General features: G+C 43.5%; 1 protein-coding gene across 3 annotated transcripts in view; it reads right to left on the bottom strand.

The window, feature by feature from the left end:
• The window catches only part of LOC137384841 (NACHT, LRR and PYD domains-containing protein 1 homolog), a 38,202-nt gene that overhangs the window by 17,022 nt on the left and 2,198 nt on the right, over window positions 1-18,982 (bottom strand). For all 3 annotated transcript variants that reach the window (XR_010977674.1, XM_068059400.1, XM_068059399.1), the window contains exons 2-5: window positions 15,137-15,200; window positions 13,128-13,475; window positions 7,571-7,732; window positions 6,581-6,610 (exon numbers count right to left, since the gene is read on the bottom strand). Coding sequence is in view for 2 of the 3 variants with exons in the window: in XM_068059400.1 (XP_067915501.1) it covers window positions 6,581-6,610; window positions 7,571-7,732; window positions 13,128-13,475; window positions 15,137-15,200 (604 nt within the window). In the remaining variant the exon portion in view is untranslated. The remainder of the gene's footprint in view (window positions 1-6,580; window positions 6,611-7,570; window positions 7,733-13,127; window positions 13,476-15,136; window positions 15,201-18,982) is intronic.

The raw sequence follows: 18,982 nt of genomic DNA, 5'->3' as shown, positions 1-18,982 counted from the left end.
AAATTTGATGCATCGGAAAGATAAACTTGGAACTCCTGATGAGTGTATATGTGCAACAACATCTTACATTTATATAGTGCCTTTGATGCAGTAAAATGCCCCAAGGTGCTTCACAGAAGTATTACCAAATAAAATTTGACACCAAGCCATATTAAAGAGATACTAGAACAGGTGACAGCTTGATCAAATACTTTGGTTTTAAGCAGCATCTTAAAGGGGAGAGAGAGAGAGAAGTTTAGGGAGGGAATTCCAGAACTTGGGGCCTAGGTAGCTGCAGGCACAGCCACCAATGGATAGACAATGAGAAACAAAGATGCGCAGGAAGCCTTAATTGGAGTGAGGCTGCTTGGAGTGTGTATGCATTGGGGCAACTGGGAACCATAAATATCCTTGAGCTTGGCGCAGGATGCGGTCATTAATGAAACTGCCTCATAGTAAAAATCAACTTTTTAAGTCTCTGTTTAGAATTTGGATACTTCAGAATATGTGTTTCAGCGGTTACGTTTTAGACAAAGTACAAGACTCAGGTTCATTTAGTATCTGCATTCCAACCTCAAACTTAAAGACATGGGCGAATGGATGGAACATTAATATCCAGAAAAAGATAGATCGAAGAGATCTCAGCATGAAATGAAAAAGCATTTCCAGCCACATGTCAAAGGAGGTATGGATAATTAATCACAAAACTCAAGGGTTCACTAACTCTTCTGGTTGAACCCAAAGTCCTTGTAGGCACTGAACACAATTGGTTGGAATTATGTGGCCAGGTTCCCATCACAAAACTGCAGCTGAACTGGAGTGCAGCTATCTGAGATATTCCTACATTGAGGTGATTTCACAGTGGCGCAGTGGTTAGCACTGCAGCCTCACAGCTCCATGGACCCGGGTTCGATTCTGGGTACTGCCTGTGCGGAGTTTGCAAGTTCTCCCTGTGTCTGCGTGGGTTTTCGCCGGGTGCTCTGGTTTCCTCCCACAAGCCAAAAGACTTGCAGGTGATAGGTAAATTGGCCATGGTAAATTGTCCTTAGTGTAGGTAGGTGGTAGGGAATATGGGATTACTGCAGGGTTAGTATAAATGGGTGGTTGTTGATCGGCACAGACTCGGTGGGCCGAAGGGCCTGTTTCAGTGCTGTATCTCTAAATAAAATAAAATAAAACAAATAAATGACCTCTAGTTGATGGATTACTCCCTTTTGCACTGCATGGACTATTTGGGCACACAGTGCTGACTGTCATTAATACCTTGCAAATCAACATGGAAGGACCATCACGGGTTCATAGCCAGGCTGTCAAATGGAAGTTGTAAGAAAGGGTCATTAGATTTGGTTCACTGCTTGAGTCCCAATTTATATCTATGTGACACACATGGAAGATGCTGGACAGATAAGTGTCATAGAGTCATTTACGGCACCGAAGGAGGCCATATGGCCCATCGAGCCCATGCCAGCTCCCCATGGAGCTATTCAGTCAGTTCCACTCCCCCTCTTGACCCCTGTAGCCTTGCAATTTCCTTCAAGTAGCCAACCAATTTTATTTTGATAGCATCGATTGTCTCCACTTCCACCACTCTTGTGGGCAGTGAGTTCGAGGTCATTACCACCTGCTACGTAAAAATTTCTTCCTACATCTCTTGCCCAAAACCTTCAATCTGTGTCCCCTAGTCCTTGTATCATGAGTTAATGGGAACAGCTTTTCCTTGTCTAATTTATCTAAGCCTGTCAGAATTTTGTATACGTCTATTAAAACTCCCCTCAATCTCCTTTGTTCTAAGGAGAACAAACCCAGCTTTTCCAACTTAACCTTGTAACTAAAATCCTCCATCCCTGGAACCATTCTGGTAAATCTCCTCTGCACCCTCTCAAGGACCCTCACTTCCTTCCTAAAGTGTGGTAACCAGAACTGGATGCAATACTCCAGATGGGGCCGAACCAGAGCTCAATAAAAGTTCAGCATAACTTCCCCGCTTTTGTACTCAATGTTTCCATTTATGAAACCCAAGATCCCACATGCTTTACTAACCATTCTCTCAATCTGTCCTGCCACCTTCAAAGATCGACGCTCTTGCACCTCCAGGTCCTTCTGTTCCTGCACACTCTTCAGAACTGTGCCACTAAGTATATATTGTCTCTCCCTATTCCTTCTGCCAAAATGCATCACCTCACACCTGTCAGTATTAAATTCCATCTGCCACCTGTCTGCCCATTCTGCAAGCCTATATATGTCCTGTTGCAGGCAGTTCATACCATCCTCACTGTTTCTCACAGCTCCAATTTTGGTGTCATCAGCAAATTTTGAGATGCTACTCTGTATTCAAAGATCCAAGCAAAAAAAAAGTGGTCCTGGCACTGACCCTTGGGGAACACCACTGCCTATCATCCTCCAGTCTGAAAAACAACCATTTATTACGACTCGTTGTTCCTTAAGCCAATTTTTTAAAAATCCATTTGGACACTGACCCTCCTATTCCATGAGCCTCAATTTTGTTAACCAGCCTTTTCTGCGGTACCTGATAAAACACTTTCTTAAAATCAATATGAACAAAATCCACCACATTCCCTTCATCGACCTTCTCTGTTACATTAGCTAAAAATTAAAATAAATTAGTAAAAGCAAAATACTGCAGATGCTGGACATCTGACAAACAAGAAATGCTGGAAATACCCAGCCGGTCTGGCAGCATCTGTGGAGAAAGAAGCAGTGTTAGCGTTTCAGGTCAGTGACATTTTATCAGAACTGGCAGATATCGGAAATGTAAAAGGTTTTAAGCAAGTAAAGCGGGGGTGGGGCAAGAGATAACAAAAGAGGTGTTGATAGGTTATTCACTGTGACTTTGTCCTATCAGGTGGTCATGGAGCAATGGCAAACAGTATGTTAATGGTGTGGTGAAAGACAAAGCATTAGTACAGAGAGGTTGTTAATTGACAGAAAACAGAGCAGCCTGGCCCCAAGCACAAACATGAAAACAGTGGGTAGGCACAGTAGAAACAAACTAAAATAAAATAAACACATAAAAAAGAAAACATATCTCAAAAGAAAAAGGGGAGCCCGTCATGCTCTGAAATTAGTGAACTCAATGTTCAGTCCGGCAGGTTGTAGCGTGCCTAATCGGTAAATGAGATGCTGTTCCTCGAGCTTGCATTGATGTTCACTGGAAAACTACAGCAATCCCAGGCCAGAAATGTGAGCATGAGAGCAGGGTGGGGGGGGGGAAGTGTTGAAATGGCCAGCAACCGGAAGATCGGGGCCATGCTTTCAGATTGAGCGGAGGTGTTCTGCAAAGCGGTCACCCAGTCTGCGTTTGATTTCACCAATGAAGAGACCACCACATTGTGAGCAGCGAATACAGTATATGACATTGAAAGATGTACAAGTAAATTGTTGCTTCACCTGCAAGGAATGTTTGGGGCCTTGGATAATGAGGAGAGAGGAGGTAAATGGGGAGGTATTACTCCTCGTGCGATTGCATGAGAAGGTGCCGTGGAAAGGGGACGAGGTGGTGGGGGTAATGGAGGAGTGGACCAGGGTGTCGCCCTTCAGAATGCTGACAGGGGAAGGGAGGGAAAGATGCATTTGGTAGTGGCATCATGCTGGAGGTGGCGGAAATGGCAGAGGATGATCCTTTGGATGTGGAGGCTGGTGGGGTGGAATGTGAGGACAAGGGGAACCTTCCCTTCCCTTCCTCGATTTCTCTGTCTCCATCTCTGGGGATAAGCTGTCTACTAATATTCATTACAAACCCAACGACTCCCACAGCTACCTCGACTACACTTCTTAACACTCTGCCTCCTGTAAGGACTCCATTCCATTCTCCCAGTTTCTCCGCCTCTGACACATCTGCTCTGATGATGCTACCTTCCATAACAGCGCTTCTGATATGTCTTCCTTTTTCCTCAATCGAGGAATCTCCCCCACTATGGTTCTCAGGGCCCTCAACCGTGTCTGGCCCATTTCCCGCACCTCTACCCTCACCCCTTCCCCTCCCTCCCAGAACCACGACAGGGTTCCCCTTGCCCTCACTTTCCACCCCATCAGCCTCCACATCCAAAGGATCATGCTCTGCCATTTTCGCCACCTCCAGCGTGTTGCCACTACCAAATGCATCTTCCCCTCCCTTCCCCTGTCAGCATTCCGAAGGGACCGTTCCCTCCGCTGCACCCTGGTCCACTCCTCCATTACCCCCACAATCTCATCCCCTTCCCATGGCACCTTCCCCTGCAATCACAGGAGGTATAATACCTGCCCTTTACCTCCTCTCTCCTCAATATCCAAGGCCCCAAACATTCCTTTCAGGTGAAGCAGCGATTTACTTGTACTTCTTTCAATTTAGTATACAGTATTCGCTGCTCACAATGTGGTCTCCTCTACATTGGGGAGACCAAATGCAAACTGGGTGACCGCTTTGCAGAACACCTCCGCTCAGTCCAAAAGCATGACCCTGATCTTCCGGTTGCTGGCCATTTCAACACTTCCCCCCCCCCCCCCCCCCTGCTCTCATGCTCACATCTCTGTCCTGGGTTTGCTGCAGTGTTCCAGTGAACATCAACGCAAGCTCGAGGGACAGCATCTCATTTACCGATTAGGCACGCTACTGCCTGCCGGACTGAACATTGAGTTCAATAATTTCAGAGCATGATGGGCCCCTCTTTTTCTTTTTAATTATTTTCTCTTTTTTATGTGTTTATTTTATTTTAGTTTGTTTCTACTGTGCCTACCCACTGTTTTTTCATGTTTGTGCTTGGGTCCAGGCTGTTCACTTCTCTGTCCATTAACACCCTCTCTGTACTAATGCTTTGTCTTTCAGAACACCATTAACTACCGTTTGCCTTTGCTCCATGACCTTCTGGTCGGTTATTCTCTGTGACTTTGTCCTATCAACACCTCTTTTGTTATCTCTTGCCCCACCCCCGCTTTACTTGCTTAAAACCTTTTACATTTCCGATATCTGCCAGTTCTGATGAAGGGTCACTGACCTGAAACGTTAACTCTGCTTCTCTCTCCAAAGATGCTGCCAGACCTGCTGAGTATTTCCAGCATTTCTTGTTCGTGCTTCAATTAAATTAGTGCTTGATGCTGAAATAATTGTAGCAGCATTTAAACAGAACACGATCTCATATTCGTGCCATCACAAGACTGTCTTTTTCCACTTCTATAACATCACCTGACTTCACCCCGTCTTAGCCCATATGCTGCTGAAATCCTCAATTGTGCCTTCGTAACCTCTAGCTTTGACTATTCCAATGCCCTCCTGGCTGGTCTCCCACATACTACTCTCCGTAAACATGAGGTCATCCAAAACTCTGCTGCCCGTGTCTTAACTCGCACCAAGTCCTTTTCCCCTATCACCCCTGTGCTTGCTGACCTACACTGGCTCATCGTCAAGCAATGTCTTGATTTTAAAATTCTCCTCTTTGTTTTCAAATCCCTCCATGACCTTGCCACTCCCGACCTCTGTAATCTCCTCCAGCCCCACAACCTTCCAAGATACTTGTGCTCCTCTAACTCTGGCCTCTTGTGCATCCCTGAATTTAATCACTCCATCATTGGTAGCTGTGCCTTTAGTTGCCTAGGCCCCAATCTCTCTGCACCTCTCCACCTTGCTTCCCTTCTTTAAGACACTCCTTAAATCCTACCTCTTTGACCAAACCTTTGGTCATCTGACCCAATATCTCCTTTTGTGGCTCAGAGCTATACTTTGTCTTATAATGCTCCTGCAAAGCACATTGGGATGTTTTACTACATTAAAGGTGCTATATAAATATACTAAAATAAAAGCAAAATACTGCGGATGCTGGAAATCTGAAATAAAAACAAGAAATGCTGGAACCACTCAGCAGGTCTGGCAGCATCTGTGAAAAGAGAAGCAGAGTAAACGTTTCGGGTCAGTGACCCTTCATCGGAACCAATGACCCGAAACGTTTACTCTGCTTCTCTTTTCACAGATGCTGCCAGACCTGCTGAGTGGTTCCAGCATTTCTTGTTTTTATTCTATATAAATATACGTTGTTGAAGTTGCTGTTTTTAACAGGAAAAGTTCGTGCAGCATTCCAAAGATTTTTTTGGAAGATCTAATGGGAGCATCTGATGAAAACCAAGTCAGACTCCTCATCAATGTGCAATGTGGGAAGGGACATCAACATGGTATCAAAGTATTAAAGGGGTACCTCCCTTCCTATTCTCCCCATCAATGTGGCCTTATCTGGTAGCTCTTGGAGGACACTGAACTGCAGATACCTATTAGGCTGTACATATTTTCTGAAAGGTGTTAGCCTGATAAGCTAAATTGTCTTTCAATATCTTATCATTTTTCACAGCTTAAACCTGACTTATGTGTCTCTATTTTATATCTCCTTTGGCATATGGTGTCCATGTTTCAAATTCCTTAATGATTAAACTTCTATTCTTTGCCTAGCTAAATTACAAAAGCAAATATGTCATCACAGGTCTCTGACGATTAGGTGAGGTTATTTGTACAGATGGATTAAAATAATTAAGAGAGGCCATGTCTATTACTGTAGCTAATGCAGCTGCATTACATATCCTACAGTCCAATAAGAACACAAAACAGAACTCAGGTCAATACCTTCTAAAGCGTCTCCTAGCAAAGGTGTTTCTGAAAAATATAGAATAAGTTCGAGTTAGTGTCTGATTCTTAACAAGTGGTTTCTCTTACTGCAGCTGGAATCTGTAGAAATCATCAACATACTATATCTAAAATTTAATACTGCACAGAACATTTGATGAGATTAAATGGCAACAAATCTGACAAGATTCTCCACAAGTCACAACCTGAGATTATAGTGACTAGGCATGTGTGGAGCAGTGTTCTGTGATCCTTATTGTGTAATGGTTTGCTGCTCAGTGAGTCAGAAGCACAGTTTCAGACTCCATTCACACTAGAATCTTAGCACTGGTGTCAAGTAGCTCCACTTCTCAATGATACTATGATGTTGTGTAATACTGGAGTTAGGAGCTGACTCGAGCCCACGGTGAAGCTTTCGCCGGAGAAGGAGCTCTTGATCCTCAGTCAAGTCAACCCCTGACTCTCAATTTACACTAAGGAGGAGATTTTTTTTAAATGTGCAGTCCCAGTGAAGAGGTTGCATGCTTGGAGTGGGAATTTGGAAAATCTACCCTTATAACTTATTAATGTTGATGTGGAGAAAAATCACTTCACTATGAAACTATGTTTGTAGTATAAATGTAACTAAGTCATCCAACACTAAACATGGTTTCCTTAGTATAAGTTAACAATCGTATCACAAATCATATATCTATAGGACTCAATCATATTACACATCTTGCACCTATAACATTCTCAATTTTATATCCATAAAGCTGTCAGTCTTGTGGCAAACACCAACATCATTTTTAAGGCTTAGCCAGTACAGAAGTGGGATAAAAAGTAATAAGTTCACAGCCATGTAAAAAAAACCTATAACCCATACATATTCAAGAATATTTATACTGAATTTTGTAATTCAATTGTTATAAAAGATTCTTTCCAAGTACTAAATTCGTATTTATATTTATACAGATCGGAGTGCCTAATATTTCTAAACATTTTACTCACTCTCGTCAGAATCTTGTTGCTTCACGTTTCTCATTTTCCAAAATGCAACTACAAGTCCAATTGTAACAACCATAGCTACAGTGAAAGGTATCAGTCTATTTCTTTGCTTTTCTCTTTCTGAAGGTTGATTTTGGACATCAGTTCCAGTAACCAGTAGTTTATCTAGGATATTTAGAATAAAAATGACCAAATGGTTAAAGCGTTCCATTGAGAACTGAGATGAGAATTGATCACTAAATTTCCTATAAAATGGGCGATTTTTGGCAGTGTGTTCAGGTGCTAACTATCCTCTGAGCGCGGTGAGGTCTTGAGCTGAAATGCTGATTTAGAGCAAGACGTCATCTTGTTAAAGGGGTGGAAGTGAATAACAGGAACGGCCACTGGAAGCTTGCTAAGTAAGGGGTTGATTGCCACTTAAAATGCCTGCTAGCGTTCATTAAGGAAGCTTTATGGCATCTTGATGGTTAGCGCTTGTTCTAATGCCCTCTTGACAGCAAGCAGATAATTGGGAGTAATAAAGACATTGATGTGGATTTCAAATGCAAGTAAAGGGATATTCACAATTTCTTGTTCAGTTGGTGTGAAGAGGACCTCTGAAACACATTGCAAGACTTTTTTGAACACTGTCAAGACTCCACCAACACTCTAGCAACATGCTTATGTGTGCTAGCTAGTGCATGCCACACCTTCAGTGGAGTGGGTGCGAGGAGCCCACCTACACCGCTCCACAAAAATTGCGTCTTCGCAGCACTTCAGTGCTAAACCTACAGATGTCTGGTTTAGCACCTCCAGGCCAGCTAAATGATGGTAATCAGCAATTAGGACCAAAACTATATGCTAAATCCAGATTTTCAAACTGGTGTGTCTGAGAAGCACATCACCCATTTAGCTCTGGTTTTCACCTTCTGGCCAAAATAACCGCCATAATTTTTCCCACCACTTTAGTTAGTATTCGGGTACAGGATTGGTAAAAAGTACCAGATGCCAGTTTAAGATCTGTATACTGAATCAAGTGATATTAATCAAAGATCCATAAATTGCATTTATCGAAAATAGGATCAAAACTGTATACTGAATTGAAATGTTGCGATTTTAAAGCAACATGTGTTCAGACAAGGTTAAAAAACCAGAGGTACATGGTTAAATGCTAAAGTGCTAGATAGTTCAGTTGTTTCTCCATGATTTAAAACAAACAATTCAATTGCCTGTCTCAGTACAAAGAACAGTATAGCACAGGAACAGGCCATTCGGCCCTCCAAGCCTGCACCGTTCTTGATGCCTGTCTAAACTAAAACCTTCTGCACTTCCGGGGACCGTATCCCTCTATTTCCATCCTATTCATGTATTTGTCATGATGCCTCTTAAACGTCGCTATCATACCTGCTACCACCACCTCTCCCGGCAGCAAGTTCCAGGCACTCACCACCCTCTGTGTAAAGAACTTGCCTCGCACATCCCCTCTAAACTGTGCCCCTCGCGCCTTAAACCTATGTTCCCTAGTAACTGACTCTTTCACCCTGGGAAAAAGTTTCTGACTATCCACTCTGTCCATGCCACTCATAACTTTGTAAACCTCTATCATGTCGCCCCTCCAGCTCCGTCGTTCCAGTGAAAACAATCTGAGTTTATCCAACCTCTCCTCATAGCTAACGCCCTCCAGACCAGGCAACATCCTGGTAAACCTCTTCTTTACCCTCTCCAAAGCCTCCACGTGCTTCTGGTAGTGTGGCGACCAGAATTGCACACAATATTCTAAGTATGGCCTAACTAAAGTTCTGTACAGCTGCAACATGACTTGCCAATTTTTATACTCTATGCCCCGACCAATCAAGGCAAGCATGCCGTATGCCTTCTTGACTACCTTATCCACCTGCGTTGCCACTTTCAGTGACCTGTGGAATGGACGCCCAGATCTCTCTGCCCGTCAATACTCCTAAGGGTTCTGCCATTTACTGTATGCTTCCCACCGTTATTAGACCTTCCAAAATGCATTACCTCACATTTGTCCGGATTAAACTCCATCTGCCATTTCTCCGCCCAAGTCTCCAACCAATCTATATCCTGCTGTATCCTCTGACAATCCTCATCACTATCCGCAACTCCACCAACCTTTGTGTCGTCCGCAAAATAACTAATCAGACCAGCTACATTTTCCTCCAAATCATTTATATATACTACAAATAGCAAAGGTCCCGGCACTGATCCCTGCGGAACACCACTAGTCACATCCCTCCATTCAGAAAAGCACCCTTCCACTGCTACCCTCTGTCTTCTATGACCGAGCCAGTTCTGTATCCATCTTACCGGCTCACCTCTGATCCCGTGTGACTTCACCTTTTGTACCAGTCTGCCATGAGGGACCTTGTCAAAGGCGTTATTGAAGTCCATATAGACAACATCCATTGCCCTTCCTTCATAATCATCTTCGTCACTTCCTCAAAAAACTCAATCAAGTTAGTGAGACACGACCTCCCCTTCACAAAACAATGCTGCCTCTCGCTAATAAGTTAATTTGTGTCCAAATGGGAGTAAATCCTGTCCCGAAGAATCCTCTCCAATAATTTCCCTACCACTGATGTAAGGCTCATCGGCCTATAATTTCCTGGATTATCCTTGCTACCCTTCTTAAACAAAGGAACAACATTGGCTATTCTCCAATCCTCTGGGACCTCACCTGTAGCCAATGAGGATACAAAGATTTCTGTCAAGGCCCGAGCAATTTCTTCCCTTGCCTGCCTCAGTATTCTGGGGTAGATCCCATCAGGCCCTGGGGACTTATCTACCTTAATGCTTTGCAAGACGCCCAACACCTCCTCCTTTTTGATAACTACATGACCCAGACTATCTACATTTGATAAACAGCCACATCCAGTGTGTTGGGAAGTCCATGGTCAGACATGCTCTGCAGGGCTTGTCCACAACAGGCCCTGCCCTCACCTGTGGATAATACATATTGGGAAAGACACATTGATGATTTTTTAAAAAAAACTAGATTGCCAAGGCACGCATTTACCACAGTTAGAAGGTTAGAACGTAGGAGGGTAATTACTAATTGTCTTGTTTAAATCAATAAAGACTACCCACTGATGTTGGAAAGCATAACATACTCATTGTCTTTGCATAAAAATGCAAAAATAAGTTGTACTCATTGAATTACGTGAATCTGATCATAAATGTTGATCTGCATTCACTTGCTGTGAAATAAACCAGCTGAATGATATAAACCCAGCTTCATCTTACTAAGTGTTCTCGCAGTCAGCTGTTGCAAAGTGAAAAAGGGCATCTAGGGACTTATGCAAATGGAAGGATATCCAGTTCAGATTCCAAGTAGTCCCAGAATAGATTAGGCAGAGTTACTCAAAAAAGACTTGCATTTATTTAGCACCTTTCACTACTGCAGGACGTCCCAAAGGGTGGTCACTATTGGAACATAGGGAACGTGGCAGCCAATTTGCACACAGTCAGCTCCCACAAACAGCAATGTGATAATCACTAGATGATCTGGGTTTTTTGTGTTTGTTTGAGGGACAGATATTGGCGAGGACACAGGGATAACTCCCCTGCTCTTCGAAATAACACTCAAGTACAACAGTCACCGATATTTATAAGGATAACCGCTGGGTCCAATACACCATTCCTGTCAATTAATACATCAGCTTATTTAACTGTGAAATCAGTTGCCATCATTCAGTTTACCAGTCAATTAATGTATTTTGGGTTTATCACACTCTGGATGTTCACCATGCATGTACTTATAATAATTCTCTTTCGCTTTAAGCCTTTATCTCTTCAGATATTTATTGTCATAGGAACTTTTTCTCTTTCTACATTGAAGTCCATTCAGCAGCTGACATTTCATTCTCACACTCACTCCTGCTGTGCTGGAGAGCCTGCCTAGTACATCTGCATTTGTCTGACGTGTTTGAATCCAACAACTAAAACAGTTATTCTGGTGTAATATTTTATAATTCTATATTATACCAACTAGCTTATTCCATTTAATAATCTATACATGCCTGTCTTTACAAGACTTCAAATTGAAACAGTTGCCTTAAAGTCTCCTCTTTCCAATCAAATCTAATCTGAGATCCTTAATTTTTTCCCTGTAAATGCCTGATCCCTTGAATCGCCTTTGTTGCTCACCTCTGGACACTCTCAAGGAAAGGCTACAGAGACTGGCAGCAATGGTAGGATGGGCATTGAATTACCAAGAAATTGTTGATCAACCCCCGGCCACCAGCTTCACTGAGCAACTAACAAGAACATAAATGTCAGATAGTTAGGAAGGCAAGTATGGGGTCTGATTTTCCTCTCGTAAACTCAGTTCCCATGTACAAAGAAGGGCTAAAAGGGGTGAGGAGTTTGCAATGCTGAGTCTTCACCCACATTACTTTGCTTGGGATTGCCAGGGTTTTCCGAGATGGGCTGGATTCTCGTACTTATGGACGTGATGAGGTAGACAAACATGTAACCAGCAATCCCATCCCATCCTGCTCCACCAGCATCGGGGGGGGCACCCTCTTTGAAGGGATCTCCAAAAGAAGTTGTCCTCACATCTTACACTTCTGATTGGTGAGTGGCAAGCAGCAATGTCCTGGAGACTGGAACAAGGCTTTTTTCCTCCCAGGATGGCAGCAGAGGGATGAGAGGTGGAGGTTTTTCCAAGCTAATTTGGACAGCAGCTAGATCTTGAATTTAACAGCCTTGCTATACGACTCTCAGATCTGCAGACCTGGGCTTTTGAATTCAATAGTGTCAGGCCCATCCCTGGGTCCGTTGGGAGTCTTGTTAATAAACTGCAAATATGGGCAGCTTCAGGTCAAGTTGGAAAGTACTTAAAGCCTAAATACCAGATTAAAGGTACTCATGTTATTCTCAGACTAGAAAAAGAGAGGCCCGAGTCAAATGGAAAGGGTTATTTTAAATTGATGTTTTACTCAGACTGGAGTGAACTTCATCTGCATGGCACACAGGTGGCTCCATATATGAATGAGCCAATTATACTACACAATGTAACAAGCTCCAGTCTCATGAATCTCGCCCAAGTGTGATCACTTTAAAATACATCAAAGCTTTGCAGCACCTTCTAGATTTTTTTTTTAGATTTTAGAGATACAGCACTGAAACAGGCCCTTCGGCCCACCGAGTCCGTGCTGACCATTAACCACCCATTTATACTAATCCTACACTGATCCCGTATTCCTACCACAACCTCACCTGTCCCTATATTCCCCTACCACCTACCTATACTAGGGGCAATTTATAATGGCCAATTTACCTATCAACCTGCAAGTCTTTTGGCTGTGGGAGGAAACCGGAGCACCCGGAGGAAACCCACGCAGACACAGGGAGAACTTGCAAACTCCACACAAGCAGTACCCGGAATTGAACCCAGGTCGCTGGAGCTGTGAGGCTGCGGTGCTAACCACTGCGCCGCCCATAAATTAGATTATGGGGACAAATGTCAGATGTCTTTGACTCCCGACCCAAGCACAATTCCCTGAACAAAACTCTAAATGTCCTTTTATTGACAGTTGGGAGGTGTCCATGTGCTCACCATGCAATTTCAGTTCCACCACATTCTCAATGAACCCCTTCCCGTCCTCTTGAATCACGTAGCAGGTATACTTCCCCATATCTGATACAGTCACTCCTTTCAGTTTAAGAGAAGCATTCCCTTTGGGGAATTCCCACGGAAACAGCTCAGTCCGGCCCCTGAATGCTGGGTCCTGATACTTTGAATGGTTTTCCTCACTATAGAAGCTGTGAACCACAGTTCTACTGTCTGACCGTTGCCAGTTGATGACAAGATCCTGCAGATTGAACATAGCTGCTGCAGGAAAGGTGCAGGGCAGCATCGTGTCTTCACCTAAAATTCCATAGGCCCGAGAGAGAGATCCATCACCTAATAAAAATATAGGACATACAATATACATTATTTTACAGACAAGCGTGAAGCCACTAAAATCACTTTTTTTTTATTGATTCCAGAAGCCACAGGAAGCATGAAACAAGAAATGGTCATTTGGTCCATTCCATGTGCAATCTGTTGGGTGATGGATTCCACCCAACCCACTCTATCTCCTGAGGGTGGTCAATCTGCAAGAGAAAACTGTAAAAACTCTCTCTCCACTATAGGGAATAAGTCAAAATGAAAAGCATTAATCCAACCTCCCAATCTGCATTTTGAACTCTACCCAGCTGAAACATCATAATTACTCAACCACGGTACCAACAGTACTTGGGTTGTGGAGTATTTGGTCACTATGCACAGGTACAAATCCTATTTCAGGATTTGAGTGCATAATCTAGGCTGACACTCTAGTGTATCACAGAGAGATGCCGTCATTCAGATATTAAACTGAGGCCCTATCTACTTGATTTGGCAATTCAAGTGGATGTAAAAGCTTCCAGAGACAATCTGAAGGAACACAGGGAGTTCACCTGCTGTCTTGAGCAATTCTCTGCCTTTAACCAACACCAACAAAACATCATTAACTGGTCATTCATCTCATGTGCTGTATGTGGGATCTTGCTATACAGAAATTGGGTGCCACATTTGTCCACATAGGAACAGTGATTGCACCTTAAAACTCTCTGGATGTTCAGCATTCAGGATTTCTGGAAAGAAGTGATACAGTGCTATATAAAAGCAAGTTCTTTCGAGAGTTGTGCTTAACCTTTTAACCTATAGCCCCATTGTTCAAAAGGCATTTATCCTGTGTTCTTTTAGAAGGAAAGAATCAAAAATTGCATTAACTGGTTTTCTGGGCGTCTATTTCATAAATCAGTGCAAAACGAATTTCTGCTGACCTCAACCTCTCTCCAGACTCACTGATTTCATATCCATCTTCTCTTGCTTCCTATTCACAGTCTATATTAGATAATGTTTAACATATGAATCAAAAGAAATGAAGTAATGTTAGAATTAGGCTGATTAGTTAGAAATAAAGTAAAAGTAGCTTAAGTAATAAAACAGGAGAGAAGAATAAATCTGGACAGAATGGGTAGTTTAGTTTAGTTTAGAGATACAGCACTGAATCAAGCCCTTCGGCACACCGAGTCTGTGCCGACCATCAACCACCCATTTATACTAATCCTACACTAATCTCATATTCCTACCACATCCCCACCTGTCCCTATATTTCCCTACCACCTACCTATACTAGGGACAATTTATAATGGCCAATTTACCTACCAACCTGCAAGTCTTTTGGCTTGTGGGAGGAAACCAGAGCACCCGGAGAAAACCCACGCAGACACAGGGAGAACTTGCAAACTCCACGCAGGCAGTACCCAGAATTGAACCAGGGTCGCTGGAGCTGTGAGACTGCGGTACTAACCACTGCGCCACTGTGCCGCCCACAGGGTAAGTAGGGAGACACGCCCACAGAGTATTATTCTTCATGATATTGTTGGGCAGCAGGAACATTTGTGAAGTAATCAATAAATAACCAATAAAGAAAAAAATAATTGACTTTAGGTCAACTGCATATCTTATGACAACCAACCAGACAGCGGATTACACACTGACACAAAGTTCCTCAATAAAGCCAAAGCACTTACCTAAAAGAAACTGCTGGAGAAACAGAAGTGACAACTGTGTGCTGTACAGTGGATTTACCATTGTCTGGAAAATAAAAACCCATGAAAATAGAATGAGTTACCAGATTTCATTTCCAAGCATTTTTCAAGATTTTTGGCAATGCGAATCCTAGGTGACTGATAATAAAGAGCAGATGATAGGTGCTTCATAATGCCAAATTTCACTGGTGCCTTAAGTCGAAAGGTTCACTCCCGCTTGCTGTTTCTTTCGTCCACCTAAACTGATTCTACTTTACTTCTGAGTTAAGATCCCTTCTGTCTACTGTCTTCATCCCTTCATCAGGGATACCCCTCCTCCTTTTCTCTTTTGCCTATCTCTTCTAAAAGATAAGTATCCTGGAATATTTCGTTCCCAATCTTGGTCACTTTGCAACCACGTCTCCGTAATGGCTATTAGCTCAAACATATTAATTTCTCCATATGCTATTAATTCGTCTAATTTGTTCCAAATCCTTCATGCATTCAGATAAACTGCCTTTAGCTTTAACATCTTTCTAAATTTTCCGTGATGTCACCTTAGACACTAATGCCCTATTAACTTGGTTGCTCTCTCTCATCCTGACCCACTCTGCTTTTTTACCCAAAACGCTGTTATGCTCCAGAGCCTTGACAGTCCCCTTGCTCTTCTGAATTTACTAATTCCTGAATCCACCTGGCCTGCGCCGCTCACCCCCTGCCGCCGCCTTTATTAATTTAAAGCCTGTCTACTGCCCTTGTTATTCGATTTGCCAGGACATTGGTCCTATTCCGGTTTAAGTGGAGCCTATCCTGACAGAACAGCTCCGTCTTTCCCCAATGCCGGTGCCAGTGGCCCATGAAGCAAAACCACTGCTTCCTCCACCACTCCTTCAGCCAAGCATTTAACCATTTGATCTGTTCTACCTATGTCATTGGTTTCTACATGGACCAGAACAACTGGATCGTCCCCCTCACATTCCAATTGCGAGGTAGTTTAGTTTAGAGATACAGGTAATGTCTTTAAACCTGGCAACAGGCAGGCAACACAACCTTTGGAACTCCTGAATGCTGCTGCAGAGACTCTTCCGTCTATACTGTCCCCACCACGATCATATTCCTTTTTACCTCCCCCACTTGAGTGTGCTCCTGCACCATGCTGCTATGGTCAGTTTTCCCATTCATCCTTCAGTCGTTGGTCACATCCACAGAGGTAGCAAGTATCTCATACTTGGTAGTCAAAGCCAAGGGTCCTTCATCAATATATCCTAGAACTCCTTATCTGCCTGACTCGCAGTCACACCCATCTGTACCTGACCACTGACCAACTCTAATGTTTTACTTAACGGAAGAAATGTGCCTGCTTCCAGGAACAAAGTGTTCAGGTAACTTTCCCCTCCCTGATGTTCCACAATATCTGCTGCTTGGACTCCAGCTCAACAACTCTGAGCTGAACTTCCTCGAGCTTCAGACATTTAACCACAGATATGGTTGTCAGGGATTGCAATGCTCACCACAAACTCCCATATACTGCAGTTATAACAGACCACCTGGCCTGCCATGTCTGTCTGACCTTATTAATTTTATTTATCTGATTAGTTAATTAATTTTTAAAACTGAATCTATTAATTTAGTTATATTAATTAATTTTTCTAGTTTAAGTTAATTATTTAGTAAAGTAATAGCAAGTTACAGTTTCCTAGCTTAGAGCCTTAGAAACTGCTCTTTTCAAATCTCTGATCTGGCTCTCAGCTCCTGCTCGTCAATTAAAAAAAGCTCACCAGCTACTCACTAATTTCCTCGCACTCCGTTGCCCACAGGCTGTCTGAATGAAGAATGCTTTTCTTAAAGAAAGTAAGTTACTTGCTGTTTATTCGCCTGATTTACTCGCTCTTGGAGCTCCTCTGAGGGCTCTCTGTTGACAGTCTTGGATTGGCACAGGGCATTGGTCTGTGGCTGCCTTGGATGGTTACATTTGGCAAACTGTTGGCAGCTTAAGAAAGCTCCAAGTGCCTGAAGAGTGGAGCGCAACAGAAAAGCCTTTCCAGTTGGTTAACGTCAAAGTGCCAATAGTTCTCTGCCTGAAATATCAGCCATTCTAGGAGAGCAGAGAAGTGGGGTGAGTTGTGGATTGTTCTAGCAAAAAGAGGTGGCACAGAAGTAATGCTTGTTCGGATAGTTTTTAAGGATTGTCTTAAAACAGGAGAGGGAGGTGGAGAAACAAGGGTTGGGTGGGGTGGGACGGGGGGTTTTCAGCAGCGCGTTGAGATGCTAAAGTCTCCGAGGTGAGTAAGTTGGAGACGTGAGCTGAAATGCCAGTTTAGCCTGCATTTAGCGCTAGACACCATCGTAAAATATAAAAAAAATTAAAAAATAGGAGGAGGCCATTCAGCCCTTCAATCCTGCTCCGCCATTCACTATGATCATGGCTGATCATCCAACTCAGTAACCTGTTCCCGCTTTCCCCCCATATCCTTTGATCCCTTTCGCCTCAAGAGCTATATCTAACTCCTTCTTGAAAACATACAATGTTTCGGCCTTAACTGCTTTCTGGGGTAGCGAATTCCACAGGCTCACCACTCTCTGGGTGAAGAAATTTCTCCTCATCTCAGTCCTGAAAGGTTTACCCTGTATCCTTAGACTATGACCCCTGGTTCTGGACTCCCCACCATTGGGAACATCCTTCCTGCATCTACCCTGTCAAGTCCTGTTATAATTTTATAGGTTTCTATGAGATTCCCCCCTCACTCTTCTGAACTCCAGCAAATATAATCCTAACCGACTCAATCTCTCCTCATATGTCAGTCCCGCCATCCCAGGAATCAGTCTGGTAACCCCCCGTCGCTGCACTCCCTCTATTGCAAGAACATCCTTCCTCAGATAAGGAGACCAAAACCGCACACAATATTCCAGGTGTGGCCTCACCAAGGCCCTGTATAATTGCAGCAAGACATCGCTGCTCCTGTACTCGAATTCTCTTGCTAAGAAGGCCAACCTACCATTTGCTAAAGGAGTTGAAGTGTGCAATAGGAACGGCCACTCAGAGGCTCGTTAAGGGGTTGACTGCCACTCAAAATGCCTGCTAGTGTTCATTTTGGGAAACATTATCAAGACTTTAACACTCAAAAACATTTAGTCCAGAAATTCGCTGAGGACTTCATCTAAAAAGAGTAAATGCTGTGCTACTCCAACTTATAGGAATCACCAGGTGAAACGGAGTGTTTAATCATGGGCATCCTGCTGGGTGACCCATTTTGTTCATCAAAGACTGCCGTTGAGAGTTTATATATGTTTCGGAGACTTGGACAACCTACAGCAGAAACCTCAAAGCACTGGAGAAGTACCACCAGAGGTGCCTCTGCAAGATCCTTCAAATCCAGTGGCAAGAAAGGCGACCCAACAGCAGTGTCCTCTCCCAAACCAACCTGCCCAGCATCAGGGAGCTAATCACCCAAAACCAGCTCCACTGAGTGCGACATGTCGTTCACATGCCTGACACCAGACTCCTGAAGCAGCTGTTCTATGCAGAACTTGGTCACAGCAGGAGACTCCCAGGAGAACGCTTCTGAGATGTCCTCAAAGCATCCCTGAAGAGATCAAACATCCCTGTCAACTTGTGGGTGCCCCTGGCTCATGACCATCCTTGATGGAGAAAGCTCATTTGGGAAGGCATTATTCACTTCGAGGGACTTTGTCAGGAACATGTGAAAGTGACGGTGAAACATCAGCGGGACCGCACAAACCTGCAAACTACTCATCGACCTGACCGTTCAAGCACCACCAGCCCCTCATGTGACAGAGCCTGCAGATCACGCATTGGACTTACCAGCCATCTGAGAACCCACTGAACCA

Source organism: Heterodontus francisci, chromosome 27 (assembly GCF_036365525.1).
Source record: "Heterodontus francisci isolate sHetFra1 chromosome 27, sHetFra1.hap1, whole genome shotgun sequence".
NCBI classification, from domain to species: Eukaryota; Metazoa; Chordata; class Chondrichthyes; order Heterodontiformes; family Heterodontidae; genus Heterodontus; species Heterodontus francisci.
Note: the sequence above shows the minus strand (reverse complement) of the source record. Positions and strands in the feature narration are given on the sequence as shown.